Raw genomic sequence first — 27,366 nt, 5'->3', positions numbered from 1 at the left:
CTGTATGGGATATTTAGTGCTGCTCTTAAGGCATTGTTCTGTAGTCTTTGAAGTTTATCAGTGATATATTTGTTGGTTCCAGAGTACAGGGCATTACAGTAATCTAACCTAGACATGATGAGGGCATTGGCTAAAGTAATGCAGCTGGCACTAGAGAGTTAAGGTCTAACTGCACGGATGAGTTTGCAGGTGTAGGTGGTGGAGGAGGCGAGGGAGTTGACCTGCTTCTTGAGAGTAAGGGAGGAGTCCAGATAGAATCCAAGGGTTTTTACCACAAGCATCACCTTGATAGGGTTGTTATCAATGCTGAAGGATGTGTAGTTTACCCAGCCTCCTACCTAGCCACGACCTACCCTTTGCCTAGAGACCCCAAGACATGTCTTGCTTCTGGGTACATGCTTGTATATATTCTTGTATATATCTGCTTTTTGCCGCTGTGTTTTATATGCATATGATTGTATATAGTTTTTGGATGTTGAATTCAGAGCCTAAGATTAGTAGTTCTGTTTTTTCGTTATTCAGGCAGAGGCCGTGTGCGGCCATCCATGCCTGAATGATGGTGTATATCTTGTTCACCAAGGCTGAGTCTGTCTCGTAGTCGCCCGAAAGGGGTATACGGATCTGGGCGTCATCTGCGTAGTTCGTGTAGATGACACCCAAACCGTCCAACTTGTCAAACAAAGGCTTGGTGAAGATATTATACATGGTGGGGAAGACGCAGGATCCTTGTGGGACACCGCAGGTTATTTTGATGGGGTCAGCTGAGTTGATAGTGGAGAAGACTCGCATGGTGCGATTTGCTAAGAAGGATTGGACCCAGGCTATAGCATCTCCGGTGAAGTTGGTGGCAGATTCAAGGTGGTTGCATAAGACTGCATGGTCCACCAGGTCAAACGCAGCCGACAAGTCCAGTAGGAGGAGCAAGGCTCATTTCCCGTTATCCTTAAGTTCCTCAATTTGGGTCTTGAGGTCTAACAAAGCTGTTTCCGTGCCGTGGAGTGGGCGGAAACCAGATTGCCGTGAGCCAAGCAGGTGGTTAGCCTCCAGGTAATCCTGGATTTGTATGTAGGCAGCTCTGTCTAGGATTTTTAGTAGGAAAGGCACTGTGGTGATTGGTCTGTAGTTGGTGGGGTCCAGAGTTTGTTTTTTCAATAATGGGAGGACCCATGATTCTTTAAGGTTGGTGGGTACCGTTTTGGATTTAAAAGAAGAGTTTATAAGCTTGGAAATGAAGGGAGCTAGATACCTAGCTGCGTCCTTTATTAATTGTGCAGGGCAGAGGTCGCCCTTACAGTTTGAGGGTTTGAGGGAGAGTTATTTTTTTCTGTGTCAATTATGGAGATAGATTTGAATCTAAATGGTGCATTGGTCTTATTCTCCTGGGATTGGGGTATTTGTTGGTGCAGAGGTGGAAGTGTGGCCTTTGTTTTAGCAATTTTACATTGAAGCAGGGAAATTTTGTTAGCAAGGGCGTTTTGTATATTTGTGCACCAAGCTTCGTTTTTAGGGGTGTTGTCTATTGGTTGAATGGGGGATTCCAGCTCACAGAGGATGGTGAAGAGCTTTTTAGTATTGGAGTTGGCTTTTGCGATCCTGTCATTAAAGGTGGTGTTCTTGGTTTTGATAATTTCTTTTTTGTACAATTTGGCAAATTCGGTTAGGTTATTTTTGTTGTGTTCAGTGGGAGAGTGGCGCCAGATAGATTGGAGCTTTCTTTTTTGTAGTCTTAGAGATTTGAGGTGGGGCGGGAACCAGACATTTAAGTGGGCTTCCTGTTTAGCTTTACGTAGTTTGGCTGGAGCAACTGCGTCTAATGCTTTGGTCATAGCATTATTGAAAGTATTTACCAGGGTGTCTGGGTTGTTACTTTCCAAACCAGATATGGCTGGAAGGAGGAGAGGGATAATGTTTTCAACAGTCATGTCCTTCTTACTTCAACTTGGAAGTCAAAAATAAGGGCTATTCATTAAGCTCCAGATTAAGATAATGATGTGCCTACACTCAGTGGAATGTCCAAGGGCAGAGAACAGGCTGAAAGGTCAACTATAAAGAAGAAGCGTTGGCTTGGGGCCTGACCGGTGAGAGATGGACTAATTTGCCAAGTGGGTAGTAGTCTGACGTTGTTCTCTACACCTGGGTTTCATTTTGCTCGTGTGCTGCTATCGAGCCGAAAGTCCAGGGTTGGGAGAGAATGCCAACCAATCATAGAGGTCTATGTAGCAGCATGCTATACAGTTTTGCGCAGGCCAATCTGCTGCTGTTGTTCTGCTATAATCTGTATTACATGTATTTCGAGGTGGTTAAAGGCGTGCCTACCAGATAAGGGGCATCCAGTAATATTACTAATACTTATATGCTATATAGGTACATATGTCCCCTTAACCAATCCCGTCCTTCAATAGGTTTTTAAGTTTTCCACTTAGGATGACGTCATAGCTGACGTACATTGAGATATAAAACCTTTGTTTAATCAAAATTGAAGTGTGATTGCGTGGACTACAACGTGTTGTTCTCGAGATCGCCCTACTTTATTAAGCTGATAATAAAGTAGTACTTTGCCATATTCTTAGAGTTTGTCTGGTTATTTGAGTCCGAGATCCCTATTGGTAATTCCATCGAGCACATGAGACGCTTCAAAGTGCTATTGCACAAATGATAAGGGTCTACACCATTCATACAGCCAGTGGCTATCCAATCAAGGATAGCTACTGGTCCCCACGTCTGCCAAGCAACAGACTTTCAGCCACTAGAAATGTGGTCTGGGACCACACAGTCACAGCACCCTAAACTGGCACACACAAACAAAGCCCTTTAGCCCACGAAAGCCACAGTTTTCACTGGGAAATTGGTAACCATATAAGACATTTCATGACCTGAGAGGTGTCACAGGGTGGCCGGCTACAAAGAACCACACTGATAGCAAGTCCAAGGGTGTTTATTAAAATTATTTACAGATGGGATAGCCGTATCTCTTGGGTATCTGGGCTTAGCTGTGCTTGGGATATTTGGCGCTAGGGCTAGCCCTCTCTCTCTCTCTCTGTGGTCTTCCGCACCCTCCTTGTCCCCGCCTCCCTAACCCAGACATCCCTATCGGGAATGTGAGCACTAAGATCAGTAAACCCTATATGTCTTTCACTACCTATGCTCCACGTCTTTTTCCTAAATCGTTGGCTATCTGACTCCCTAGGGATATTCTAACTTTCCCTCTCCTATCCCGGCTTAGTAGTCTCGGAGTAATGAATGGTGCCTTCTTTCACCCAGCGTCATGCTCACTCCTTTCACATCTCATACCTGACCCTTCACTATCCTGCTCTCTTAAGCTGTTCTCCTCCCACCACGTCACTGTTCCTCCAATCTCTTACTCTGCCTTTCCACCGCCACCCTTCAATCTTTTTTGTCCTACTCCTGTTCTTACTATTACTCTAGTTATAATCTCTGTTTAACTCTACGTCAATAGCTACTTCTTTCTCCCGCTCACTATTGCACTTCCCACTCTCCCTCTACTACTGTTACTATTCCGCTACAACCACTGTGCTTCTACTGCCTTTACTTCTCCAAGACATTCCAGGATATGGTGCTCTGCTCACCCCTTCGCTACCCCATATTCAGACCCTCAAGTACACTTGGGGATATGGTGCCCTGCACACCCCTCTACTACCAACTACCACTCTACTACTTATTTCCTTCACTCGCTACTCTGCTACGCCTGCTGCCTACTATTTTTATTTCCAACTACTGCTACCTCTGCCACTACTACTACTACTACTTTGCTGCACTCCTCCTACTCTACCTCTACTAATCACACACTCCCCTCTCTCATACAAACATTCCCACGCCCCCGCCTTATAATAGTCTCTGCACTCCTTTCGCTCTCTTGTCCTTTATTCTCTCGGGCGTCCTTCACCACCTCCTGTCCTCATCCACTAACCCCACACCAAAGCATTCACACAGGCTTACCTAAATACCACACCCCGCCTCCCAGGATTGGCCACTTACCTTAATGAATAGCTTACCTGCCTCCAGTGCGTGTGACGGGAGAAGGCCATGGGAGGGTCTATGGATGTTGTATTGCTCAAGGCCTGCATGGCTTTTTAAAATTAATAATACTCCCTGGTAGGCCAGCAGCGCCCTTGTCAGTGTTGATGGACGTGGCACCTATTGGGGCCATGTCTATCCTTTGTCCTGCGGTCGGTGTTGTGCCTTTTTCCAGCACCACTTGCTGCGTTCACTTGCTTCGGTGTATACGTCTCCCCCAGCTGCTGCTCTACTTCTGTGACCTGGAGACTGCCATCACTGCAGGTGTCTGCTTGAGTTCGGTTAGTGTGTCCCCCCCCCCCACACCCCTGCCCACCCGGGTACCCCAAATCCCATTGACAGGGCCACAACGCTGTCCTTGTCACAGACGGCAGGAAGACCACCAAAGAATAAACAAAAAAGCTTTTGCCATGGCATTCTTCAGTAGCCATTTGCAGTAAATACATAAGTGAATAAAAGCACCCACAAACTGTAAAAATATCACAGCTGCCACAAGCTTGTCTTAAGCACATTATAAATGTAACCAAAAACCAATTATATAAAAGGTATAACGATACAAGAATTCATAAATGGAGACATATTATCTCAGTACTTACTGTCGTAGGGACTAGTTTGTTTCCCTATAACAATATGCAAAACAGTCAAGTGATGTTAAAGCAGAAGGCTTTACTGGGCTCCATAAAGTCAGGACAGGGTTCAAAACAAGTTAAAGGAAAGTGTGTTGGATAGAAATCTATAGAGGGAAAGTTGCAGAAAGAAACTTTCTTAAAAAGCATTTAATACTCTCTGTTTGAGGTCTTGGCGAGTTACTGATCATGTTTCTGATTACTCTCTCAGGCATCAATCAACATGTTAACCTGGTACTTAATTTTCAGTGGAATTTGTTTGGGTGTTGCAAATTAACTTCCAAAGTTGATGGTGCCAAGTTCTTTCGAATAATTTAAGCAAGGCAACTCAAATGAATACCTTGCACACATATTGGTTATACTCCCATAGTAAGGGCTGCCCTAGCATTGTTCCCAATAGAGACTCAAACCTTAACAGGCATCATATTTAGCACATCCTTTATAAATACTTGCTTAAACTTAGTGTGGGTTGTAAAGCTTGAAGCTGATGCCATAACCCCTCCAAATGCCTCTTAAAGTTTTTTTTCTGTTGCCTGCAAACAGCTGGCCTTTTCCCTCTCCAAAGGTCACTTACAAACTTGGCAATTGAGCAAGATTTTGTTATATATTTATACAGCCTCTCCCTCCAGACATCACTACTTTCTCTTTGGGGTATGCCTCTTTTCAACGGCTATCCCTTTCACTGTTCTATCTGTGCCGACAACTTAGCCTTCTCACCTCCTTCCCTGATCTAAACCTCCTTGAGTCACTTCCCACTGACATCTCCAGTGCAAGGTTGGGAGAATTAAACCTTTCCAAGTACTCCGTACCCACCCACCTTGCTCCCATGTGACCACTCCTATGACCAGCCTGCCCACACTGGAGGGAATCCCCTTGACTTAGTATGTATCTCTATTTTGTTCTCTTCTAACCTCTCCTTTGTCCCCTCTCCTTCTGGTCACTCCATTGTTAACTTTAGTACCTTGTCCCCTCTACCACCGCCAACGATTCCTCCCTACTTCAAAGACAGTGGAAATGTAAGTACGGCTAACTTGCCCCTTACTTTGATGATACCAGGTCAGGACTTCCCTCCCATCTCGCTTCCCTATTCATGCCGCCTGCATTGCCCATGCTTTTTCTGACCCTCACTATGCACTAATGGCTTCCTTTGACCAACTCTATCCTGCATACACAATCTCAACCCTGGATCATCTCTGGTATCCAGACCCTAAATGCAAACATGCACGATGACCTACAATGCTGGTACACATTCAGGATCCCCGCCCCACTCCTCGCCTACAAGAATTCCCTTTCTGCTGTCTCCTCTGCACTGGATTCAGCCAAATCCTCCTGCTTCACTAACCCAATCCCCCTTTGAAGTCATGCTCAAACATTCATCTACTCTACAAGCTTTTATCACACTTCTCAAGCCCATATGCTTTGCCTCTACCCACTCTGCTAATGACTGCTCACAATCTTCCCTTGAAATCTATCAGATCTGTGAGTCTCGCAACCCTCTATTCTCTCCATCCCCACCCTCCTTCTGTTCTTGTATCAATCCCCTACCACTTGTACTCAGTTAATGTTCCCCTACTGAGTTAAAACACATGCTTCGTAGCGACAACTCGTTTTGCACACCCACACATCAGTTTACTCATCAAATGGCAAAATACTTTGTCCCAATTGCCTGCCCTTGCTTCCCGGGGGTCTTTAACCTCTATCTCCACTGAACTATTTCCGACCTCATTTGAATCTGCAACTGTCCGCTTGCTTTTGTAGAAACCATCTGCTCATCCCAGCAACATATTCTCCAGTTTACTTCCTACTCCATTATTCAAGGGTCCATAAACATGTGGTCTTCAACCAGATTGTTATGTGCCTTGAGAAATAATGGCCTTGGAGACCCTCTTCAATCTGGCTTCTGTAGTAAAAACTCCACTGAGACTGCTCTCATGCATGTCTCCAACAAACCCTGAGAGCCAACTATAAGAGCTTGAAAACTTCCAAAAAGAAAGACTTCACTGTACAGAGAGGGGCGCGGTGTACAATGCCTTCAAATCAGGGGACATTTCCCTTTTCTGGAAAATGGTCTCTGGCAGGGACCTTAAAACATATCAGTCCCTTTTATGTTGTATCAGTGGCAAATTGTGGAGGTTCCATTTCTCAGGCTTGTATTGTGATACTTCCTCTTTCATTTTCTTGCGTTTCACCAACTGCATCTGGTCTTGATTCTTTGTATAATACTGTGAAAGAGGTGGAAGTTGCATTGGGTACTTCAAAAAGTAGTAAGGCTTCTGGCCTAGATTAAATACCAATAGATCTGTTTAAAAATGAGGTTACAGTTTGGGCTCCTGTTTTATCCAAAGCCTTTAATGCTAGTCTTACCTTGGGGACAAAACCCGATTCTTGGCGCAAAGTGGTGATCGTCCTGATCTATAAAAAGGGAGGTAGGAACAATCATTCAAATTACCGATCAATCTCTCTTTTAGATGGTGTTGGTGAGCTATTTGGTAGGATCATGCTGAACCATCTCGAAGACTGCATGGATACAAACAATATAATCTGTGATCTCCAGGCAGAGTTCAAGAAGAACAGAGGCATGCTGGATCAGTGTTTAACACTTTTTCTGTTAATCGAAAAATACAGTTTTATGGAAAATGAATTTGTATGTGGTATTTTTAGATTTAAGAACTGCATTGGATTCTGTTTCAAGAGCGACACTGTGGCAGATTTTACTAACACAGGGGGCCCTGACCAATCTGTTTTCTATACTAATTCAATTATACTAAAAAACAAACACGTGTTCGATATGGATTAGGTGGCGAGCTAAACAATCAGTTTGAAGTGTCTATGGGAGTCAGACAGGGTTCCGTCTTGGCCTCACTCGTTTTTAATATTTATATCCAGGAGATAATTGATGTATTATTGAATGAGTGTGTTAGGCAGAATCACATGCAGTACCCTTTGGGAACACTGCATGCAATTAAGACTACAAGTGTAAGCACAATTTCACCTTTGGTACAAGCCTGTACTACACAGTAAAGTGGTAGCGATGGCTGAGCAGCCAGACTTATCTCAAGAGTTTAAGTGAGCAGTAGAACAAGTTACACAAAGGACCAACTACTACATGGATCCAAACAAACACTTACTCAAGGTTTCTTGGTAAAAGAATATACATTTATTTACTCACTCAGTTTGAAAACATTACACTAGCAAGAGCAGCTCAATATCACACACTAATAAACCACAAATACACAACCAGTAAGTAAATGAACAAGTTTAGCTCTCCTGAAGTGGGAGCAAAATGGCACTTAATATACTTTTAAAAGGGGCAAAAAGGCAAGGTTATAAGAATCAACAGCACAAATGCGTTCATAGGCAGGGCAAAGGGTTTCAGCAAACTACAACCAGCAATTCATCTCATAGGCCTGGGCCAAAGTCAAATGGTTCAGAGTCTGTGTATTGGATAGCACAGTTCTGGTAGTAACATTCAAGTCTTTGCCACGGTTTTTAGAATAATTTGGCTAGTCGAAAAGTTTGACGAATGTTTAGGGAAGGACAAGCCTTCGAAGTCGGGAAAGTTTCACACACTTTCTCGGTGGCCGAAAAGATTTCAGGACTGCGTTTGCACAGTACCTTGTTAGTGAAGAAAAGCTGTAGCTGAGGCAGTTGTTCCTGGCAGTTGAAGCACATCTCGCTGTTCCTGAGCTTCAGTCGTGGGGACAAGAAGACTAGAAGGATGACGTCAGGAGGTTCCCACACTGCCCAGGGATCAGGCCAAAAGCTTAGCAAGACATTGGTTTAAGGTGTGAGTGCCTTAAAGTCCACGAGGTGGTTGCCTTCCTTCTGGCTATCCGGTTTTCAACAGCACTCTGATGAAAATTCGACCAGATGGGGACAGTGTCCGGGTGGCTTGTGAGTTGGTTGTTCCCACCAAACTCAAGGTAAGAAGTTAACCTTGAAGGGCTTCTCTGTAGTGGAGTTTCAGGCAATTCGGACCTGCAGTAGGGCTTCACCTGTCGTCCAGGAGTTGCAGGAGTCCTCTTCCTTCAGCTCATCTTCGGTTCTTTCATTCCAGTGGTCGACTCTGCTTTCCAAGTCCCAGAGACCTGCTTTTAAACAGTTTTCCCCCCATTCATTCCAGCCTGGCTGTCACTCACACAGCAGGGTGGCTGTCCTTGCCAGACAGTCAGCCGGCCAATCACGCCAGAGTGCATTCAGGTGTCCTAGGAGACTAAGCGCAGGGAGTTTTGGGCACCTCCCTCACATCCTGTCCACCCCAGACACTCAGGCGCCAGAGGACTCAGGCGCTCAAAGGCCGACGAACAAAGGGACAAAATCTGGTTTGGTGCGCAGAGACTAACGCAAGAAGGACTTTTCCTAAAAGAAATGGCGAAAAAAGATGACCGGAGTCTGTTTTTACAGATAGGTCTTGGGCTCCATATTGAAAAACATGGCTGACCCGATTTTTAGCTTCCGTTGTTAGCGGTCGGGAAAATTCACGGTAGTTGATCTAAACCACTGCCACCAGCCATTTAAAGTAGGAAAAGGTAACATTTGACTGTTACATGAGTGTTTTAACTAAGGGAAGCTAGGCAACCCCTCCAGCACTCTATAGGAAGGTAGTGTGTACTGGGTCAGTAAATTTAAAAAGACTAGTAAAGCCAATTTAACTTTACATGCTCTGGGAGGCGGTAGTCGGTCCCAGAGAAGGTATTTAAACCTTGGGAAGTCTGAAATCCATGTACCACTTCACTGAAGGTGCTGTGTGACAAACAGAAAAAGATGATGCCTATGGAGTTGTTTTAAAACTCCATAACCAAAGAACACAAAAGTAAAAGACATTGAAAATGAAAAGTTCAAATCCCCAAAATATAGCAAGAGAGCTAGAGGGCTCTAAGGTAGAGGGAATTTAGCACTTGGTGAGAATTCTCCCTAACAGGGTGCCAGGAACGTCCGAAATTGGCCTTTGGTAAATATCCGGCCCCATTTCATGTGGCTGATGCAGTTTTGATATCAACTACTCTGCAGGGTCTAGAGAAATCTCAATCTATTTTTTTGGCCAAATTTAATGAGTTACTACTGAATTTCAATGTTGGTAAAACCAAGTCAGAGATGTTTATTCCTCATTTTTCAAAACCATAAACTGATCTGGCTAAAAGCGGAAGGTATCTTAATTGAGAAGGTGGACCATTTTGATTATCTTGGAAAGAGGTTTCAGGAGTATCCTGGTTGGGTGGCACAGCTGGAATAGTTAAATGGGGCTATTAGGTCTTTAATATTTTGCCTGGGAAGCAGTGCTGTGTCCCGGCCTTGGATTTATATAGTACGCAGGTTTTACCAGCTGTCCTGTATGAGTCGAAGCTTTAGGGATATGTTAAGGTTGGACAGCTGAACATTAAAGAAAATACAATTTGAAAGCAACTGCTGTTGCTCCTTTTGAGTGCTCCTTCAGCATCCACACATATGTCACCATCCACATTGGTGCACTGGCTATGTTTAGTCCTGCACTTTTTGTTGGATAAGAGTCTGGTAGCAACCGGGTCTGGAAAAGTGTAGGGATGCGTTGCTACATCTTATGTCTCTGGACGGAGAGAAAAGCCTTAAATGGATCACTCACATTAAAAATATGTTGCATGTTTTGTGAGTAAGTGGAATAATCCTAAGAGTAGTAGTTTGAGCAAAGTCAAAATGACAGCTAAGCTGAGAGTCCGGGAACACCTTTTGGCTGATGCCATTAAGTGTAGACTGGGCCGTCATTATATTGACCATAATAGTGATCCCGGTTTTAATCAATATTTAGATGTAGCTTCACCTTTGTTTGACAGATCTTTCAATATGCGTATGTAATTGGGTATTTCTCCAGTTGTTGCTTTTATACTCTCTTGGAGCGACACTGTGTCTCACATTTGCCCAATGTGTGGGACAGCGAGTGAAACAGTGCTGCACTTTTTCCTATTATGTGAAAAGACACTGAGGTTGAGGCGTGTGTATTTAAAACTGATTTTAAGTGATGTTGGAATTCGTACTTCAAATTCTGCTGTGTTTTTTTTTACACTCTGTTTGTCTCCTCATGTGACATTTGCAACTGCTTGATGTAGCTACACGGTGTGGCTGTTAAGAAAGATGGCCCTGAATTAGCTATTTTATCAATCTGGTTTTTGGCATTTTTAATCTGTCAAGGCTGCAAGCATCACTCTCCTTGTATTTTCTCTTTTTCTCTTAAATGTATGTACAGTTTTTACTGTGGAGTGTTTATAATGTTTTTGCTGTGTATTGCTTCTATTCTTTGTCTAAATTTTGTTAAAATGTGTGATTTTGCTAACTTGAAGGTTCATACCAAATAAAAGTATTTCGACTGACTGGCATGTCTTGAACTGTGTCTGGTGCTCATCACTCCAAAATCTCTTCTATGCTAATTTTCGACTCTCTGCTGATCCTGCCACTGTCAACCTCTCCTATCTTCACTTGACTTTTCAGGACCCTTGGTTTTGCAAATGTGCTCTTGCTCAGATTACCTCCTACCTTACAAAAAGTGCTCCTTTAAAATCTCCTTGAACTTGGAAACCTTGGATTCCGCTACTCTCCCTTGTCCACATTCCTAAGGTTCAGTCCTTGGACGTCTGCTCTTCACACTCTTAGACTTCTGGCCAAGGTGGATATCTCTTCCTTTGATGTTCACCATCACTTCTTTGCAAACAACACTCATATCCTTTTCTCCTTTCTTCACCCCAGCCATTTTGAAACCAATTACCAACTATCTCACTACAATAGGTTGCTGAATGGCTCTCTGCTGCCTCTTGCTGAACTCTTGGAAAAACACAGGTTCTCTTTCTCCCTGCTTCGAAGGCCATATCTCCCTGACCTTCCCATCTGATCTTCTTCCACCATCGCCCAATGGATCCAGACTTGGGGTTCAACACTTCTAACACCTCTGCTGTTCGTATTACCCTTCATAACTTTTGGAAAATGTGTCAATTTCTTACTCTACGAAAACTGTAATGTCCACCCAAGTGCTCTGAAAAGTTGAGTACAGCATGTGCCTACTCTTTGGGCTTTCTCTCTAATACCTCTCTATAAATAAGTCCTCACCTTATCCACCTGCACTCTACAAGCTATCCAAATCGTTCCCCACTTACACCTACCAACACCATGCTCATTAGAGAGGAGTTGGGGGTCTTCCAGTTTAAAGAGACTAGGTACATTTATGAGCATGGCAATACCAATGGCAACTCAAGACACACACTAACCGCAACAGCTAATGGACAATATATATCATAGAGTTGCCCAAGTAAACTCCTGCATGTTGGGAAGAACATACAACCTATCAAACGACTAATATCACAGCATAGGTCTTGTATACGAAACACAGTAGCAGATAAACCTAAAGTGGAACACAATGAGAGAAAGAGACACACAGGAAGGGACCTAAGATGGTTTATGTTACAAATGATTACACCCAATCGGAGGGGGGGAGATGTGGTAAAACTCCTGTGCAGCCTAGATACAGCCAATTGTGGTTTAAATATATCAGTGGAATGGAACAACTTGATTGTATAGCCTGTTTGATAGAGGTATCTATGTCGTGCCTAATTAGACACTGATTTAATGTCATGTTTAATAGAAAAAAACTGTGCCCACATGCTCAAGCGAGTCCAAATCCAATAGTGACAATAAGTCTAGAACTGATGGCTGAATTGTATGTCACGTCTAAGTGGAGACTGTGCTCTGTATGTGTCACGACCCACATCCAGAAACCCCCCTGGCAAGCCCATGGGCCAGGAGGGGTCTTGGCTCGGGCCTCCAACAAACTTAGGCATCCTTTGCCCTAGGCCCTCTTGGGGCCAGTCCTGGCGCCTTTGGCACCAGGCTCATACTTAATAAAGACTTGTGTTTAGGGAACTACTTTATTTCAAGTGCCAGCCAACATGGAGGCATCCATATAGCTTGGCTCCTTGGAACCAAGCTATGCAGTATAGTGTTTTGGGTGTGGTAGCCTAGGAACTACTTTACCTGGACTAATTTCTTAAAGCTATTTAAACCACACCCGACTTGGATAACACGCTTCGCGTTACTTTGCAATCCTGCAACGTGACGCTCATCGTGTTCAGCTGTACCCGCGAACCTCGGAAGAACAGCATCTGTAAAGAGACAAAAGGACATCGTTAGCAGCAGCAGCTTACCTGTAATTTTCACCGTTACCTGCCCACAGCTCCTGCGAACAGCATCTTAGGATCAGCACGTCTCCCGGACCGACGGATCTGCAAAAAAGGAAGAAACAAGACATTAGACAATTTTACAACACAACGAACTGTGCTGAAAAGCTTACCTCGCAAGTCGCCCCTTGACCAGCATCGCCTCGGAATTTCATACACCGGGTGAGCACCGCGATCTATGGGGTAGAAAAGACAACAAGTTAGCAAAGGCAAGGCATCATAGCGCTGCGCATAGCGCCTACTTACCGCATCATAACGCTCTTTATACGCCATCATTTACTGGCGAGACCTAATTCAGCCAATGCATCACATTGGACTTCTGCGCACCTAAGGAAGAGAAAGAGACATTTATTAAACCAATAAGTCATGCAAGAATAACAACAATATAGAACAGCAATAAGACCTACCTGAAAGACTCAAAGCGGGCCGGCATCAGTGAAGTAACTAGTTCGCATTTGCCCACAAAAGACAACGCGCCCCTGCCAAGAAGGCAGGATGGAGAGCACACCAGAATTAACAACAAGGTGAGGAGAGGTCCAGAGGGGCTGGGGGCATACAGGGTGGTGGGGGGCTGCTTACCCCAGTTGCCCAATCTTGAACATTGCCCACCTGTATTCCAGGCAGAACTTCCCAGCTGGTCACACCTGGGAACCGCAGAGAAGGATACCAGAGTCCCTATGGCTGGGTGGCGTCCCTGTGGATACCAGGTGAGCGTAACAATGTTATATACCTCTATGAGTAACATGATTTCTGATGCTTGTTAATCTGCTTAGAATCGCATGCTGTGCATATAGTCCCACATCCAGTGGTAATCCTGGAGTATTGCATCTTGTCTTTCGAGAATCGAAAGCGGACGTTGACATGGGCGTAGCTGTAACACTATCCCTATGTGACGTGTAGTGTACCCAAAATCCCTAACGTGTCGAGGTCCCTCAGATTGTTTTTTTTCACTCGGCATACTGGTCGCCTTATGCGGAGCTGGTCCAGAGACATTGCTATTGTTATTCTTTCGACCCTTGGTCGTATATTGTAAAGTTATTCATTATTATCCTACCGTCCATTCCATCGACGGCTGTTTCCTGATCTACGCCGAAGCCGGTTCCACGGATCTTCGACAGAGAGTGTTCTGGTAGGCTCTGCCGACCACTTGGCCGGGCCTTCTGGCCGGCCTACACAGTAGGGATAGTTGGGTCAGGGTTAACATTTCCTTTTCCAAGAATGCCTTTCCCTTTCCTCTCTTTGTTCCTTGGGTCTCTTTGTCACTATATTTTTGCTCAGCTATGGAGAGGACTCGGTTTAGGTTTTGCCCTTCTTGCAAGGCCAAATTCCCTTTGAAGGATAAACACTGTGTGTAATAGGTGTTTGCCCCTGAATCAGGATGAGAATGCTTGTGCGGCTTGCAAGCCCCTGCGTTCAAAGACACTAAAGGAGTGCTGTGTTGGGCGGCGTACGGAATGTGGCAGGCCGAGTCTAGTTCTCCCGCTGCCAAAACCGCCGATTGTGACGAGGGGCTAAGTGACGAACAGGCCTCCGATTCGGAGGCCATTGACATCTCGGCAGACCATTCTCGCTCTGCGTCGTCCGTCCCCGTCAGGCAAGACTCAGGTCCTGCTATGGGGACTGTACACCCCGGTGACAAGGACGCACACTCTACACACGAAGGACACAACCCCCGGGACGTCTTCGGCAAAACAGTCGAAACGGCCCATTGCGCCAACGTGCACACCAAATATTTCGGCCGTGCCCGCTGGTCATCAGGATCGGCAGCCCTACCCGCAACCGCAGGTGCGGCTTGCGACCAGTAATTCTAAATCGAAAGGCGCTGCCCCCAATACTCAGGAGACTGTCGAGATGCATCGAAAGAAGACATCCACCTGTGGCTAAACTTCAAAAAGTATTTGACCCTTCTCAGGAAGAAGAAATATGTACTTATGACTTTACTGGAGTTGACGTTGCTGTGGACCAATACAATCCGGATGAATATCCCTTTGCTGACACTGAGGATGTTCATATTGATCCCACAGAGGGTTGGGGGGGAGGGGGGGACAACCCCGACCTGGGTGATCCTCAGCCTTGGCAGTTAACTAATCCAACACCGGAACCTGATGCCTTGTGCATGAATTCCACTTGACAGGCCTCCCTGGTTGACGACCAAATGGCGTTCAACGCCATATTAAGGAAGGCAGCAGAACATTTACAGATTGCTACACAGGAAGCTGTACCAGAGGCTGATTTTGTCAAGGACATCTTAAAAGAGAAACCACCAGCCAGCCAAGCTATTCCTCTGTTAAACTCAATCAAAAAGCGGTTGGCCCCTTCATTATTGACACCTGCCCTAACTAGAGCAGTAAATCCTAGAGTAGAAAAATTGTTTTGACCTTCCCCCTCTGACCCTCTTTACATCAGGGACCATGCTACTCCAGAGTCAGTGGTGGTAACTACAACCAGGAAGAGAGCGGTGGTTCCCCTAGCAACTGGGGAGGCACCCCCGGACCAGGAGTGTAAGAGGCTATACGCTCTAGGGAAGAGGGTCACGGCTGCTGCAGCTTTTTCTACTCGCATCGCAAAAAACACGACTTTGTGTGCTAGCTATGCCGACGCACAATGGGCCATGCTACAAGAAGTCCTTCAAGAACTCCCTGAACCACTACGGGCTCGCTTGCTCTCCACGGTAGCAGAAGGCAGACAAGTTAATCAGAGTATCTTAAAAAATACTTTTTATGCGGCTGAGATGGCTGGCAGGTTCTTGGCTCAAGGTACCCTCCTGAAGAGGCACGTATGGTTACGAAATTCTGGTTTCAAACCAGAAACGCAAGCTTCACTAATAATAAGCCGGTGGAGGAGACTAATCTGTTTGGAAAGGCAGAAGACAAAGCACTTGAAACTGCTAAAAAAGAGCATGACTCCCTCAAGACCCTGGATCAGATCACCCAGAGGCCTTCCCCAAGGAGGGGGGAGCAGATGGAGACGTTCCTTTCGTGGCCAACGTTTCCCTCAGAACCAATACGGCTCGGGAAATAATTGGTCCTCTCCCCAAGGGACCAGCAGCTACACCAAACCATATCCCCCAAGAGGTCAAAGACGTGGAAAAGGAAGGGGCCAGAATTCTACACCTTGAGGCTCCCCGGCCTCAGGCCAAAAATGACCCTCTGATCCGTGTCCCCTCCTATTCCTCCCCGGTCGGGGGCCAGCTAACATCATTTCTTCAAGCATGGGAGGGGATAACTACAGACCAGTGGGTACTCAAGACCGTCGCCCACAGGTACTGTATAGAATTTTGCCAGTCCCCCCCAATTCAGACCTCCGCTTTCAAGGTTCCTGATGCCAGAACATCTGCGCCTCCTGCTACAAGAAGTCGAGACCCTGCAGGAAAAGGGCGCCATAGAAGTCTTATCTCTTATACAGGTAATCAAGGGTATTCAGTGTACTTCCTTGTACCCAAAAAGGATCTCACCATGCGCCCTGTACTAGATTTGCGCCCAGCGTACAAATTTGTCAAACCTTAAGTTTCGTATGGTCATCCTGCAGGAGGTCATCACCCATCCCCCTGCTCACACAGAGGGACTACATTGCAACAATGGACATGAAAGATGCATACTTTCATTTTTCAATGTTGCCAGCGCACAGAAAATACCTCAGATTTGTGATACAAGACAAGCTCTATCAGTTCAAAGTACTGCCCTTCGGCATAGCCTCAGCACCGAGTGGTATTTACAAAGGTACTGGCAGTGGCAGCAGCACACCTGTGCAGGCTATCTATCCCAGTTTATCCTCACCTCGACGACTGGCTCATAACAGGGGAGCTATGCCTGTCAAATACCCAGAGGACATTAGACCTTTTATTCAGCCTGGGATTCTCCATCAACGAGAAGAAATCCAGCTTAGACCCCAGTCAAGTCAAGCAGTTCCTAGGGGCTCTAATTCGAACAAAGGACAGCCTCGTCTTCCCCTCCAACGAGAGGGTCCAAAACATGTTGTTTCAAGTCCCTCACTATGTAGCCATCAAGAGGTGACGGTACGCAAGGCTATGTGACTGCTAGGAATGATGGCATCATGCATTTATTTGTTTCCTCACGCGCGCTTGCGTCCAATGCAGGAGTGGCTCAACAGCCAGTGGTGTCAGGCCAGCGGACAATGGGACGATCTAGTGGTTGTCTCGCCAGCCCTCGTTCTCTCGCTGCGGTGGTGGTCGAGGGAGAACCTCTTGAAGGGAAAATCCTTCACCACCCCTGCAGTGGAAGCCACTCTCACTACAGACGCATCTCTCACAGGGTGGGGAGCTCACCTGCTTCAATAAACAGCGCACAGAGTTTGGTCGTTAGACATAGCATCCAAACACACAAATCTGTTGGAACTGTTAGCAGTTTTCAAAGCACCGAAGGCCTTTCAGACACAACTGCAAGGGAAGATGGTCCTGATCCTCAGACAGCACCACGGCCATGTACTATCAGAACAGACAGGGGGGGTACTCACTCTCCATAGCTGTCCAAACTGTCCCAGAACATTTGGAAGTGGGCTCTCAAACACAACATGTTCCTGTTGTCACAACATGTTCCAGGGGAACTCAATCTTCTGGCAGACGTACTCGGCAGAGATTTCTCACTACCGATGCAGTACGAATGGCGATTACACAAAGACATTGTCTCCAATTTTATCACAGAATGAGGTTTCCCAGAGATCGACTTGTTCACAACTCTGGAGAATGCTCAATGCCAAGACTATGCCTCAAGGTACCCCCAGAAACGTTCCAAGGGGAACAGACTCTGGATCACATGGTCAGGGAAATTTGTTTACGCTTTTCCCCCCCCGACTCCCCTACTCAACAAGATAGTGCACAAGATGCACCAGGAACCAGTCACCATGATATTGGTGGACCCCAGGTGGGCCTGCCAACCCTGGTTGGCTCATCTGATGGAGATCTCTCTCTCTCCCCAGTGAAGCTACTTTGCCCGTATAACATGTTGTCGCAGGACAAAGGGAAGACACTCCACCCATGCTCGCAAACATTGAACTTAGCGGCCTGGCTCCTGAGGTCATAGAGTTCGGACACCTATAACTCCCTCGGAGATGCATGGACATACTTAGGGAAGTAAAGAAACATAACACCCGATATTGCTATTCCAGTAAATGGAAACGCTTCGTTATCTGGTGCAATTCTAAGAGCGCCAATCCCATTGACGGCTCTCCCACGCACATTGTATTGTACCTGACTCCCTTACTGGACTCAGGGCTGGTTTTTAATTCCCTAAAGGTTCACTCGGCTGCTCTCTCAGCCTACACCACGGCACAACTGAAGGTGTCATGGTGGAAGATACCAGTTATTAAGGCTTTTATGGAAGGGGTCAAGAGGATTCATCCCCCCATTTCTAATCCAGCTCCCGGATATGACCTGAATGTGGTATTAACCAGACTTGTGGTCTCCATTTGAACCTATGCATAGAGCAAGTCTCAAAGATCTTACCTATAAGACAGCCTTCCTAGTGGCTATCACTAAGGGTTAGTGAACTACAGGCCCTCTCAGTCCTAGACCCTTTTGGTTACAGTTCAGCGATAAGGTGGTTCTACGCACTCACCCTAGATTTGCGCGTACATTTATCTCCAAATTTCATGTGAACCAATCAATAGAACTGCCTACTTTCTTCCAGAACCCTACTAACATGGCCGAAAGAAGCCTACACACATTAGATGTCCGTAGGGCAGTCATGTTTTACCTGGACAGAACTAAACCACTGAGAAAAACAAACCAATTTTTCGTTTCAGTGGCAGCTGGTAGAGAAGGGGATCCTGTCTCTAAATCAGCAATCTCACAGTGGATTGTCAAATGCATCACACTCTGTTACACTTTTGCTAAGCGAGAACTGCCCTTCAAGGCTAGAGTGCATTCTACTCGAGGCACTGGGGCTTCCCTAGCATTGATTGCAAATGTTCCCCTAGAGTCCATTTGCAAAGCGGCAACCTGGAGTTCTGTACACACCTTTACAAAACACTATTGCCTAGACACTCATTCTAGGTCTGATTCTCAGGTGGGACAAGCAGTACTAAGACATCTTTTGACTACTGTTCCTTCTCACAACCCACCTCCAACTCCGGGTACTGCTTGCTAGTCTATGCACAACATGTGATTCTAAGCAGATTAACAAGCATCAGAAGACATGCATTACTTACCGTAAAAGCATTTCTGATGATTGTATCTGCTTAGATTCACATGCGCCCATCCTTCCTTACCGCTCTGATGGAAGGAACATAGACGTCTTACTACTTTCTCTCTTTTCTATACTCACTCACGATAGTCATAAAATACAATCGAAGGGACCTTGATGCGTGAGGGATTTTGGGTACACTACACGTCACTTAGGGATAGTGTTACAGGCGCGCCCATGTCGACGTCCCCTTTCGATTCTCGAAAGACAAGATACAATACTCTGCGGTTACCACTGGATGTTGGACTATATGCACAGCATGTGATTCTAAGCAGATACAATCATTAGAAATGCTTTTATGGTAAGTACTGCATGTCATACCAACGCCCTGTTCATTGCCCCAATGGACTAAATTTAGCTAGTCATTGTCACATATGCTCACACGAATCACGTAATAATGTGTCCAATAATTAATTTTGATCTACATGTTGTAATGCACGAAAATATTGTATAACTCTTCAAGACACAATTGACATATCTGTACCATTTAAGTGACCATAACTTGCACTGATAAATTAAGTGAAGCATTTTGTGAGTAGTAGCAATTTAGCGAATCAAACCTGTGTGTATCATGGCAGCACCTTGGTGACCGCAGTATCAAATTGCTAAGCAATCACCACACAAGTGCAGTACCCCTACATCAAGGGTGTAACTGCCACAGGTAGAATACTGGTAGAATATTGGGAGTCAGACAAATTAAACACCACTTGAGAGCCTGAGTATACTAGGCTTACCCATTGAATCAGTATCCTCCCAGAACTTTGGGCTGTACTATAGGAACACTTCCACCCTGGCCGCCGCAATGGCACGAAAAACCACACAGTGTGACCAGACAGGCTTGTGTACATGGTTACCAGGGTGGTTGTTAGGAGATGATACTTATCCGTGGTGCGTTCAGCGCACCGAGTCTGGTCACTGTGTTCCAGAGCGGGACGCTGAAAGATTGCCATTTATTGGTTACGATGTAGCACTTCAGCTAAGAGTTCATTACTAGAGCGGATATCTGCTTCAGCCGCTCCATTCAGTCTACTATTCCGTTTACCATGGTTGAATGCAAAAATCTGTCTGCGATGAAGCCAACCAATAATAGATTTTCTGTAGATCAATGATCTAATATGGTATTCGATGCTCCATAACAACTAATACGTACAAAATTGAAGCATGGTAGTAAACTATGTAGCTAATTTACACCCTCGTGTTTTCAGAACACGGCATTCCGAGCTTGTGGAGACCGGCACCTCACATACGGAAGTTGATTTGGTGGTAAGCAAAACACAATATGCACCACAGTTTGTGCAGCATTTGCCACTCATTAGAAGCTCAGTAAGAGAGCCAAAAGGCATTACATGGCCTGCGGTAGCGGCCATGTAGTTTATGGTTAAGTTGCTCATCTCATTGGAAGAGCACTTTTTGGGCGGCTTAGAACTTCGCTCCCCCTGTAAATGGTCCACTCTGAATTTTTTTGAAAAGTTTGAGGTTTGGTGAAGGGGGGCAAAGTTATAGGGGGGTCCCAAAATGTCTTTTTTTCCCATATACATAATGGGAAAAAACTTTGCTCATGCCTACAGCCCAAACCGCTGGACGGATTTTCACCAAATTTGCGGCAGGAGCGTCGGCCTGGTCCCGAAAGCGTGCTTTTGTTAATTTGGTGTAAATCTGTCCAGTAGTTTTTTAAACGACCAAAACATAAGGCAATCATTTCGTCATATCTATGTCCGCTCCGTGGACACATTTCCCTGTTCGCTCCGTGGACAGGAAACCGATTGGTTAATCGTCTTGCGTCATATCCGCGGACACGCAACGTGTTCGCTGATTGGTTGGCGTGAAGCGTGAGGTGCATCAGATTTTTGGAAACGCCCACCATCTTGGATTCGCAGACATCGGCCTATGGTAAAAACAGATTAAAAAACACAACATTGCACTTGTCAAATTTATCAAATAATCTCTGGGGAGATGAGGGGTGATGAGGATGGGATGGAATATGGCTGCAAGAAGCAAAAAAGGGTAGTTTTTGCTGCAAAAGTCTGCCAACATTTCTGATGTTTGCAAACAGTCCTGAGAAGTTCGGGGACACTTTAGATGTTTGGGGCAGTTTTTGGATGGCATATAACTTTGGCACCACTCAATTAAACTGCATGAAATGTTGCAATTATATTTCTGTCCTGATTCTGAAAGTGTTTGCAAAGTTTGGTGGGATTCTGTCAAGAGGGGGCAAAATTAGAGGGGGGGGGTTCCAATATAATGTAAAGGTTTATAAATGAGGTGCCATTTGACGAATCTCCACTTATTTTGGCAAACTGATAATAGATCTAGATATAAATGTTTTTGCGAAGTTTGGTGGGATTTTGTCAAGAGGGGGCAAAATTAGAGGGGGTGTCCAAAAATATTGTAAAGGCTTATAAATGTGGTGCCATTTGACAAATCTACACAAAGGTTTACAAAATGATTATCGATCTAGATATAAATGTTTTCATAAAGTCTAGATGGATTTTGTTTTTTGACAAGTGTCATAATGTAGGTACAAAATGTAGTGATTTACCTTTGGTGACTGAGGTGTAGCCTGTGGCCATGGGCAGTGGCCAGATTGTCCGGGTCATGGAATAAGGTCATGATCCGGACAATCAGGCTACTACTGGCCATAACCACGAGGGACAACACATGGGGTTAAAATGGCCATGTCCACCTGGGACTGGCTTTGTGGTAAAGTTATTCGAAATTGGGATAGGTTTGAAAGGGAAGAAAAATGTGCTTGTGTAATATGGTCATAGGGTTCTCTTTTCGTCTTCTGCAGGCTGCCATGGAAAGCGAAGAGGGTCCCTGTATGGAACCCCGCTTTCACGTTCCATGGTGGCCATCTTGGAAAAGGATTTTCCTTCCTACACCGGAAGAAAAATCCTTTTTTAGCACCCCGGGTTCCCACGTTCGGAACCTAGGGTGATAATGGCCTTCATCCCCCATTGCATGGGGGGGATAATGGTCCGGAGATCTCGTTATCCACCCTCGGTTTGCTTGGGCTGATAACTTGGGCTGCCAGGTCGGTATCCACCGTTCCATCCCTGCAACGGGGGGATAAACGCCACAATATCGACATTAGCAGAACACAAAATGCAAATGGAAATGTTGGAAAATCTTATTGAGTCTATGTACTTTACTGAGAAATATAAAGTAGATGGAGCATATACGTTTTTTTAGTTCTGTTTAACTGTGAATGGTGGTTCCTAAAGGAACATTTCTTTCATTGTTTTTGGGTGCATTCTTTTTTTGTTTTTTGGCAGAAGAGCTTAGAATGAAAGGTGGGGAGGGAAGAGGCACCAAACACTACAGCAGTGGTGGTGTCTCTTGGGGAGGAGGGATGGCATTAGTCGATTTAAATTTTAAGTTAAATAGCAGTTTTGCTAAAAGTATGCACACTGCATACTAGATTGTTAATGGATGAGTAGGAATAGGTGTTGGAGCTGTGCAAGGGAAATTCTGAAGTTGAAAGTTCCTAGATCAGTAGAAAATGCACGGATCTTATCGTGAAGTGCGGACGGGTTCTCGGACACGTCATCATGCTGCGCGCTATCATATTGTCATGTGGCACTGTCTGAAAGGTATGCAATGAAGTTAGATGTTGTAGATGTTATGGTTAAGTTGCACTAATAAAAACCTATCAAATTCAGTGAAAAAACATTGTTAAAGAGACATTAGGGTTACAAGTAAATCCGAAAAAACCCTGAAATTCAACAAAAAAAGAAGGGGCTAGACATGTTATGTCATCAGTGATGTCATCAATCATATTTCTGATGTCATCTTTGATGTCATGGGTGTGGTTCTTAGCTGTGCACGGTGGTGGCATGAGTTATGGTTGCTTAGCTTACCATAACTGTCGAATTTCAGGGGTTTTTCAGTTTTACTTGTCACCATAATGTGCCTTTAACAAAGTTTTTTCACTGAATATATATATACATATATATATTTTTTGAAATTATTTCACAGAAAGGAGCTGTGCTACAACTGCAGACTAGAGACTATTGACACAAATTGAACATTGAGCATGAAGAAAAGCTGTACTCTTTCTCGCTAATTCACCAAGATGTGATTTAAGAGGATACATATAGAATGTTTCATGGTGCAGACTTACCAAGTTTATCTACCATTTGTTGTTTTTTAGATACAACTGTGAGGGGTCTGCAATGCGAGGCAGACAACTTTTGTAGGTTTGTTCAACATTGGCCATTTTATTAAATTAGAAGTAATCATTAAACGCCTCACTATCCTTACTCTTTCGAGGATTTCCCTGCCTAACAAAACTAAGGGGAAACACTCTTAACACAGGATGTCTGGCCACCACACTTAAACATCAAATACAAAGAAAATATATGGCATTTCAAATAACATCATCAACAGTTGTTCATAAAGTTCCTGCATAACCTCTTGGTATCCTAGGTGAACTCCCTTCCCCAGGATTAAAGGAATCGGTTCCCATCATTAGTCTATCGATGGCAGGGACGATCGTCCCCGTCTGTCTCCTTGTCGGTAGCAACCTTAACCTGCTCACATATGGCAGCGATTATACCTTCTCACTATACAATCGTCCTCGATGACGTTCTGGATATGCTATGGGATCTAGCGTCCTATCCTTGGGTTGTTCCAGATCTGACCATCTTACTTCTTTATCCAATTGCAGGCATCCTTCAGGGGCCTACGCGCTCCCTCCTCCTACCTCGAGGGTAGACCCTCTTTCTTCATCTGACACGTGTTGTCCCCAACTAGTTTGACTATCATCCCCTTCAACCTTGTCTAGGTTCAGTCTGCTTAAGGACAATGCTCTACGTTTGTGACTGAATAGAATTTCTTTTTCGCTTAGTGATTGAAATATTAGGGATTGATCCCTCTTCCCTCGACTTCCATATTTGCTACCTTCCTTTAATTCTTGATAGACCTTATCGATCTTTTCTCTAATGCCTTCTGCATCAAATCTTTCTTCGTCTAACGGAACTCTAGATGCCCCTGACATTGCTTCCATAAGCGGAAGGAACTGTTCTTTTCTATCCCATTGTATTTCTGGGCTGGGCCCTACTGGTTCCTTACAAATGAGACTGGTATAAAGACCCTGCTGTCTCCTTCCTCGTTCCATTTCTTTATCTAGTTCTCTTCACTTTCTCGCATCCCTTCTAATTCTTTCTTCCTCTTGCCTTCGTTCTTCTCTCCTTACTGCTTCCCTTCTTTCCTCTTTTTCCCTTTGTCTCTGTACTCTTTTGTCCCTTAATCTTTGTGCTTCCTCCTCTTCTCTTGCTTTCTCTTCTATCCCTATCTTCTATCGCTCTGTCTATTGTCATATTTTCTTTGTTCTTCTGCCTGTTCTTCTTTTCTCTGTTGCTCCTCCTGATATATGTTTTTGTCGCTACCTGCTCTTCCTTTTTTGCTTGTCTTCTTTCAATCTCTTCTCTCGTTCTTTATCTTTTCTTTCTTGTTCGTCCGTATCTTCCCTTTGCCAAACCTCTGCGATGCTTTTCCCATCTATTTTAAGTAATATCTGTCCACCCATCCATTTGTTCTGCTCGAGCGCTACCTCATCAGCTTTATCCTTCTCTCCTTTCCTTCTCTTAATCTCCTTGTCTATTTCTGTCAACAGATTTGACTGCTCACTCTTTTCTTCTTTTTCTTGTATGATCTTATAGGTCTCTTCTTTTCTCTTATTCTCCTCTGGACTATCATCGCTGCTATAAGCGGGAGGTTTGTATATTGGTTTACTATATGCCGTTGCTGCTTTCAACTCCTTTAACGGATATAGCCATATTTCTTCCGTGCTAGCGCCTTTTACTTCAGGCGAGGTAAGGGAAGCTGAAGGCTGAACATCTTTCTCCTTAAACTGACTAAACATCCACTCCTCGGGTGGCAGAGCTTCCCTCTCTTCCTGGTACATTTTCCAGAGATCTAAAATCACTAATATTTTCTCTAATTTCTTCCCCGTGTGCGTAGCGTGCAAGTATGTTGTCATGTGTTGTAGTACCGTTTTTGACAATGATCCCCCTTGTGGCAACGGCATGAACATTTTATCTGCCGTGCCTTTCCCCCATTCCGTACTATACTGTTTGAGCTTCGGCATATGCTTTGGCAAAGTCTTAGATAAATGCATAAGAGGAGTGTCTCCCATTATGAAAAGTCTCAATTGACTGTCAATACTTACCAGACTTATGAAATAACCTTTATACTTTTGCTTAAATCACCACTTTTTCTATGCCTTTAAAACAAAAATATGAGCACACACTATCAATCGCCGCTCAAGCCTCTAATTTCTTAATTAACTATCTCTACCTTTTGATTGGTACCAATCACTTTGATATGTTCAATCACTATTGCTCCTCAACTTTTCTCAATTCCTTTCAGTTTCTATTTCTCTTCAATATTTTTACTCAACATACAGACTAGTCGACTTTACACATTAATTAACTCTGTGATAACCTTTTTCTCTCTTGCCTTTACTTTTGTACCCTATACAGGGTTTGAGACATCACCTAACGTAAACCGTTATATGTTTCTGGTCTACGCTTGTTGGGATTTGAGACGTCTCCTTCTGTTAAACCATATCTGCTTAAGGGGATCCACATAAGAGTCAAGGGGAGAAACATATGTATAAAAGCAGCAGTTATATCCTCCTTTCCAGAACCCCTGATACTTGGTTCAGATGCCCTGGGCTTTAAGGAAATATAGAAAGAATTTGAAGAAGATTGGTGGAAAGAAGCCCCATTTTCCCAGGAAGACATAAACCCCTACAAGGGCGTTGCTGTCTGGTGCTGTTGGAGGAGGCCCTTGGCTCTGGCCGCGAGTTGCGGGGGCGAGGCCACGCCCCCTTTTTTACTGCCACTCCAGGAAGGAGCATATACGCTCAAGCAGCTCACCCTTGTGGCACAAACCAGTTGGCAACAAGGGCGCTGCTGTCTGGTGCTGTTGGAGGAGGCCCTTGGCTCTGGGCACCATTTGCGGGGCAATGCTACGCCCCCTTTTTTTGCTGCAAATCCAGGAAGGAGCATATAAGCTCCAGCAGCTCACCCTTGGTGCGTAAGCCGGGCGCTGCAGTCTGGTGCTGTTGGAAGAGGCCCTTGGCTCTGGGGGCACGAGTTGCGGGTGAGGCCATGCCGCCTTTTTTTGCTGCGAATCCAGGGAGGAGCATATAAGCTCCAGCAGCTCACCCTTGTGGCGCAAGCCCGCTGACAACAAGGGTGCTGATGTCTGGTGCTGTTGGGAGAGGTTTGTGGCGCGAGTTGCGGGTGAGCCCACACCCCCTTTTTTGCCGCCACTCCAGGAAGGAGCATATACGCTCCAGCAGTTCACCCTTGTGGCACAAATCAGTTGGCAACAAGGGCGCTGCTGTCTGGTGCTGTTGGAGAAGGCCCTTGTCTCTGTGCGCGAGTTGCGGGTGAGGCCACCCCTCCCCCTCTTTTTGCCACAAACCCAGGAAGGAGCATATAGGCTCAGAGCAGCTCACCCTTGTGGCGCAAGCCCGCTGACAACAAGGGCGCATCTGTCTGGTGTTGTCCGGGCGTTACCGCGAGAGGGGCCTGATTGGCAATTCCAGCGTGGACATCTTGGATTGTGGACCACAGCATTTGAAGGGTGACTGGCCGATAACTGCCAACATGTGGCTTAGAGGAAACAAGGTATAAGATATAACTGTATTTCCCTGGCTACTCAAGACAGGCTGATGATGTAAGACCTTGTAGAAAAACTTGGCCTCTAGCTTGTTGTTCTTTACTCCTAGGCTAAGTGGAACAGGCGGGGGTAGACGGACTCAGGCTGCTTCCTAAGCTGTTGGGCGTGCCCAGTCCACACGAACCCGTCTGGGGATCCATCCTGATGCTCACCACTCCAAGGGCAGGAGGAACAGGGGGGAGGAGACAGACTCTGGCTGCCTCTCGAGCTGTCTGCGTGCCTTGTCCACACTGACTGATTTAGGAGTTTTTCACCACACTGGCTTCATGCAACTCTTTCTGACTCGCCTGCTTAGCTGATTGCTGCCCCCGGTGCACACTGTACCCTATTGTGTTGTCTCTTCCATTGGGGGCATATTGATCAACACTGGACTAACCGCTCTCTCTTCAAACTAGAATATTTGCTGCTATCCCTGTGTCCAACTAATTGGTGGTCAGAACATATTGTTTGAGAACTGTTATTTTATAGAACTATTTTAGAATAATGTTGAAGATTGTTATTTTTAGAGCCTTTTACACATACTGCGCACATTGAATTTATCCATATTTATATTATAATTAATAACCTATTTTGCGGAACAAAAATCTCTAGGCTCTTCAAACCCCTAAACGAGGT

At 45.1% G+C, this 27,366-nt stretch overlaps 1 protein-coding gene across 5 annotated transcripts in view; it reads left to right on the top strand.

Annotated features, from left to right (window-relative positions):
• Positions 1 to 27,366, top strand: part of USF1 (upstream transcription factor 1) — a 1,351,219-nt gene that overhangs the window by 1,135,376 nt on the left and 188,477 nt on the right. The window contains exon 13 of one of the 5 annotated variants that reach the window (XM_069607203.1): positions 7,130 to 7,180. The exons of the other annotated variants lie outside the window; for them this stretch is intronic. Within the exon in view, the coding sequence (XP_069463304.1) occupies positions 7,130 to 7,165 (36 nt within the window). The 3' untranslated portion in view covers positions 7,166 to 7,180. Of the gene's footprint in view, positions 1 to 7,129; positions 7,181 to 27,366 lie in introns of those variants that run through there. 5 annotated transcript variants of the gene reach the window in all.

The sequence above is a fragment of the Ambystoma mexicanum genome, chromosome 1p (genome assembly GCF_040938575.1).
Source record: "Ambystoma mexicanum isolate Mex_15411 chromosome 1p, UKY_AmexF1_1, whole genome shotgun sequence".
Taxonomy (NCBI): domain Eukaryota; kingdom Metazoa; phylum Chordata; class Amphibia; order Caudata; family Ambystomatidae; genus Ambystoma; species Ambystoma mexicanum.
Note: the sequence above shows the minus strand (reverse complement) of the source record. Positions and strands in the feature narration are given on the sequence as shown.